General features: G+C 49.3%; 1 protein-coding gene across 1 annotated transcript; it reads left to right on the forward strand.

Moving 5' to 3' along the window:
- The first annotated feature begins 966 nt into the window (after positions 1 to 966).
- On the forward strand, positions 967 to 3,564 carry ADAM30 (ADAM metallopeptidase domain 30). Its single transcript, XM_004449165.4, has one exon. It carries the CDS (start codon positions 1,175 to 1,177, stop codon positions 3,410 to 3,412), a length of 2,238 nt encoding a protein of 745 aa, XP_004449222.3. The 5' UTR covers positions 967 to 1,174; the 3' UTR covers positions 3,413 to 3,564.
- Positions 3,565 to 4,873: the final 1,309 nt, after the last annotated feature.

Consider the following 4,873-nt stretch of genomic DNA (forward strand, 5'->3'; position numbering starts at 1 on the left):
CTTTCTTCTGCTTACCAAATCTGCTTGTTCTGATGTTTTCCTTACCTGAGGGTCTGGAGCTAGGACGCACACGGTTGCCTAAGCTGGAAACTTGAGCATCATTTTTAATTCTTGTCTCTTTGATACTGGAGAGTCCATTCACTCATTAAGTCCAATGAGTCCAGGTTCCTCCTTTTTTTTATTTTTATTTTTTGTGAAGCTGGTCAAATCTGTCACGTCTGTCCTTCACTGGTCAACCAGAGTCAGAGTAGACTGGTTAAGAGTTCAGGCTCTGGGGTGGAACTATCCAAGTGTGTGCAGTGACGCTGTCACCTAACAACACCATCTAGCCAAGGTTCTGGTTTAACACGTGGGTGAGAATACCTACAAAATAGTGTTGTTGTGAAAATTTAATGAACTGATTCAGCTGAAGAGCTTAGAACAGTGCCTGGCACTCAGTAAGCCCTATAGAGGTACTTCCCTGTCATGCGGCCTAAATGAATTCCCTAAAGACAAAAATGAAAAAGTCCCCCAGAGGCGCCTGCCGGCTTCTGAGCCAGCCTTTCCCTGGGCCACCAGCCGTTCCACCGCCTCAGCTCCATCTACATCCGCCGCCTCGCCTCGCACCCGTCGCTCCCTACGACAGTCAGAGCCATTTGCCTTCCTCTGAAGGCCGTAGGGTTTTGCTTTTTTCACGGGTACTTTTCTCTTCCGAGATTCTCTCTACTGCACATGGGCACCCTAAAAATCAAAGGTCACAGATGGGCTTAGGGACACGGAGAAACCGGCTCTAAATGGCGGAGGATGGCGTGGGCTTTTGACCAGTTTGTTCTTGGTCATCCAGCTCCTCCCGTCCTTCCCCACCGCCGCTGCTGCCGCCCGCCCTTCTGCCCTGCCCCCACCCCGAGCGCATCCTCATTGATTCTCGCGCACCTTTCCCTGGGTTTCCTCCACGTGCGCCCAACGGCACAGGCCGAACAACGAACAGATGCGTTGGGCGAGGCCCGCGCAGCGCTGAGAAAGTCAGCGGGACAGAGCCCGAAGGGGCTGGGGTTCCTTCCCCGGCCCCCGGACCCCAAAACCTGAACCAGGAGCTGAGAGCCCTTTGCACTCGGCGCCTCTAGCTGCGGCCTCCGGAAGTGCGACCCGCGGAGGCCTGGAGAGGTTGGGAGTGACCACAGGACGTCGCTGTGCCATGTTGAGGTCGGTGAGGACCGCCTTCTTCCAAGGCCGCTCGCTCCTCGTGCTAGTCCTGACGATGCTCCTCGTTGACTCTCTTGATGAGGATTCCTTTTTTCACCCAGAACGGGGGTTTGACTCCTACGAAATCACCATCCCCAGGAAGCTGAGCTTCAAGGTCGGGGAGCAGGGCACGCTCAAGCACGTGTCCTACCTCCTGCAATTAAAGGGCAAGAAGCACGTCGTCCGCCTGTGGCCCAAGAGGTTTCTGCTGCCCCGGCATCTACAGGTTTTCTCCTTCACGGAGGAGGATGAGCTTCTGGAGGATCACCCGTACGTGCCCAGGGACTGCAACTTTATGGGCTCTGTGGAGGGGTCTCAGGAATCTGAAGCTACTTTAAGTACATGCATGGGGGGTCTCCGAGGCATCTTGAAAATTGATACCAAACTTTACCAAATCGAGCCCCTCAGGGCCTCTTCCGATTTCGAACACGTGGTTTATCTCCTGAAGAAGGAGCAGTTTTCCAATCACATCTGTGACTTAAACGACGATATGCTGGACGTCCCCATGGGCCTGCAGGAAAATATGGCTAGACTCAGGGACTTTTCTGACTCCTATAAGCACCCAAAGTACATGGAGTTGGGCGTGATTTTCGATAATGATAGATATTTGTTTGCGAATTCCAATCTAACGCAAGCCTTAAGTGATGCCATTATTATGACTGCGGTCATCGACACCTACTTTCAGGAACTCAGTCTGAGGGTTCATCTGAAAGCTCTTGAAGTATGGACAAACGGAGACAAAGTAGATGTCAAAAAAAGCAACCTCTCCGAAGTTCTAGGCCTGTTTGTATTATATAGAAGACATACCCTGAATAATCGAATGATAGCAGATTGGATACATTTATATGTGAAAAGATATTACCGTGACGCGCTCGGATGGTCATATGGCTACATGTGTACTAAACTTTATGGTGCATCAGCAAGCGTGTATCCAGATCTAAATATCCTTGGACCTGCCACTTGGACTACTCATGACCTGGGGCATACTTTGGGCATGAAACATGATGTAAAAGACTGCCAGTGTAGGGGCACGAGTGCTTGCATCATGGGATTTGGGCGTTCCGGGTGGAGTAATTGTAGTTATGTTGACTATTACAGGCAAGTGACTTTTGGAGCAGCTTGTTTAAATAATATCCCAGGAGTGGGTTATGTGATAGAGAGATGTGGAAACAAACTCGTGGAAGGGGATGAGGAATGTGATTGCGGTTCAATAGTAGATTGTGAAACGGACCAGTGTTGTCAATCAGACTGTAAATTTAAACTCGGTGCCAACTGTAGCACTGGTCTTTGCTGTCATGAGTGTCACTTTCATCCATCTGGGTATGTGTGTCGTAAGGAAGAAAGTGAATGTGACCTTCCAGAATACTGCGATGGGGCCTCCAATCTTTGCCCAAATGACAGTTATAAACAGAATGGAACTCCTTGCAAGTACGATGCCATTTGCTATGATAAGAGGTGCCAGTCCAGGTTTCTGCAGTGCCAAAGCATTTTTGGACCTGATGCCAAGGAAGCTCCCAGTCAGTGCTATGAGGCAGTGAATTTAGTGGGTGATCAATTCGGTAACTGTGACATTTTGGGAACTCGTACCTATAGAAAGTGTGAGCAGGATAATTTCGTCTGTGGCAGGCTGCAGTGTATCAATGTCAAAACCATCCCTGATCTGCCAGAGCATACTTCAATAATTAACACTCATCTGCAGAAGGAGAATCTCATGTGCTGGGGGACAGGCTATCATTCAGCCATGACCCCCTTGGGGATCCCTGACATGGGTGTGATCCATGACGGCGCCTCCTGCGGTCACAACCTGGTATGTTTTAACAGAACGTGTACCAACATGTCCATCCTGCAGTATGACTGTCTGCCCGAGAAGTGCAACCGCCGAGGTGTTTGCAACAACAGAAGGAACTGCCACTGCATGTACGGCTGGTCTCCTCCTTTCTGCGAGGATGACGGGTATGGAGGGAGCATTGACAGCGGGCCTCCGGGGCCGCTGATTGTGGAGATACCCTCATCGATTCGGGTCGTGTTCATTATGTTACTGCGCCTTATTTTCTTGATCATCTCGGTAATTGTTGTGATTTTCAAGTCCGTGATTGGAAAATCTTTAAGCTCAGAATCAAAAGACACCCCTGCAAGTACCACTGAAGACCAAGTTCCCACGGCAAGGAAAACCGATACACGAAAGAAATAATCAGGCAATCCCTAGTCACTCGGTAACACAGGATCAGTTATGGAAGAAGCTTATCACCTATCCAAACAGCTCTTTGTCTTCTCGCAATGCTTGTTCATTTCGCTTTCCATCAGGTTTCAATCTACCAATAAATGATATTCTTGTCTGTGAAACATGTCAATGCATTTGGTTTCCTAAGTCTTTGCTTGACCCCTCAGTTTGGGATTAAGTGCTGAGTATCCTGAAAAGAAGCCCTAATGCCTTTTTTTTAAAAAGGTTTATTTATTTATTTATTTCCCTTCCCTTCCCCCCACCCCCACCCCGGTTGTCTGTTCTCTGTGTCTATTTGCTTCGTCTTCTTCTTTGTCCGCTTCTGTTGTTGTCAGTAGCACAGGAATCTGTTTCTTTTTGTTGAATCATCTTGTTGGGTCAGTTCTCCATGTGTGCAGCATCATTCCTGGGCAGGCTGAACTCTCTTTTGTGCTGGGCGGCTCGCCTTACGGGGCGCACTCCTTGCGTGTGGGGCTCCCCTACGCGGGGGACACCGCTGCGTGGCACAGCACTCATTGCACACATCAGCACTGCGCATGGGCCAGCTCCACACGGGTCAAGGAGGCCCAGGGTTTGAACCGCGGACCTCCCATGTGGTAGACTCCACACTGGGCCAAGTCTGCTTCCCCTGATGTCTTTTCTGAACACTAATGCTCTGAAGGTTGGGAAGCTCTTGGAGTTGGGTTTTCCAAGCAGAATTTCAGTGGACAAAGACATCGTCTGCCTCTCTCTCTGCCTCTTTCAACTTGATTGATGAGAATATCCTTAATGCCAGGTCATAAACGGTCACCAACACATTTTCTATTAGGCCAGTAAAGATAATTTATTGGGAAATGGATGAAAAGAACAGAGCTCGCTGAGAAATGGGAGAGAATGACAGAAATACACACCGAGATTTGATGCCGGCTCCTCTAGGCAGAGAGCGCGAGCTCTGCCTTGTGTGGTTACCTTTAAACTGCTAGTTATTCCTTCCCCTTGCTAATGGTAAGGGGAGGGGTCCCAGCTGTTATTGGCTACCTGGTGGGGGCCAGTGGTGAGGCCTGTTTGGAATATTCGAGGTCAAGGGGAGGTCCTGGAAAGAGAAAGTGGGACCTCAATGTTAAACTCAAGGTCTCAGCAGGGTCTTGCTGCCATGTTGCCTCTAGGCCATGTTACGGCTTATCTTCCCCTCGTTTCCCTGGCTAACCTGCCTTAACTTCCCCTTCAGAGGATTCATGCCCTTATCCTTAAGGGGGTGCTAAGGGGTGATGGTCATTCTTCTGTAGTTACTTCCTACTGGTTAGGGCAGTATTTCCTGACAGGGCATGAACCTCTCTGGCTATTCTATTGAGGGTAAAGAAAGACAGGTCCAACCCTGTGGTTGGAACTGGCTGAAATCCCTGTGTGACAAATATCTTATTCTGGAAGGCATTGATTCTGGAAGAAATAAAA

This window comes from Dasypus novemcinctus, chromosome 13 (assembly GCF_030445035.2).
Source record: "Dasypus novemcinctus isolate mDasNov1 chromosome 13, mDasNov1.1.hap2, whole genome shotgun sequence".
NCBI classification, from domain to species: domain Eukaryota; kingdom Metazoa; phylum Chordata; class Mammalia; order Cingulata; family Dasypodidae; genus Dasypus; species Dasypus novemcinctus.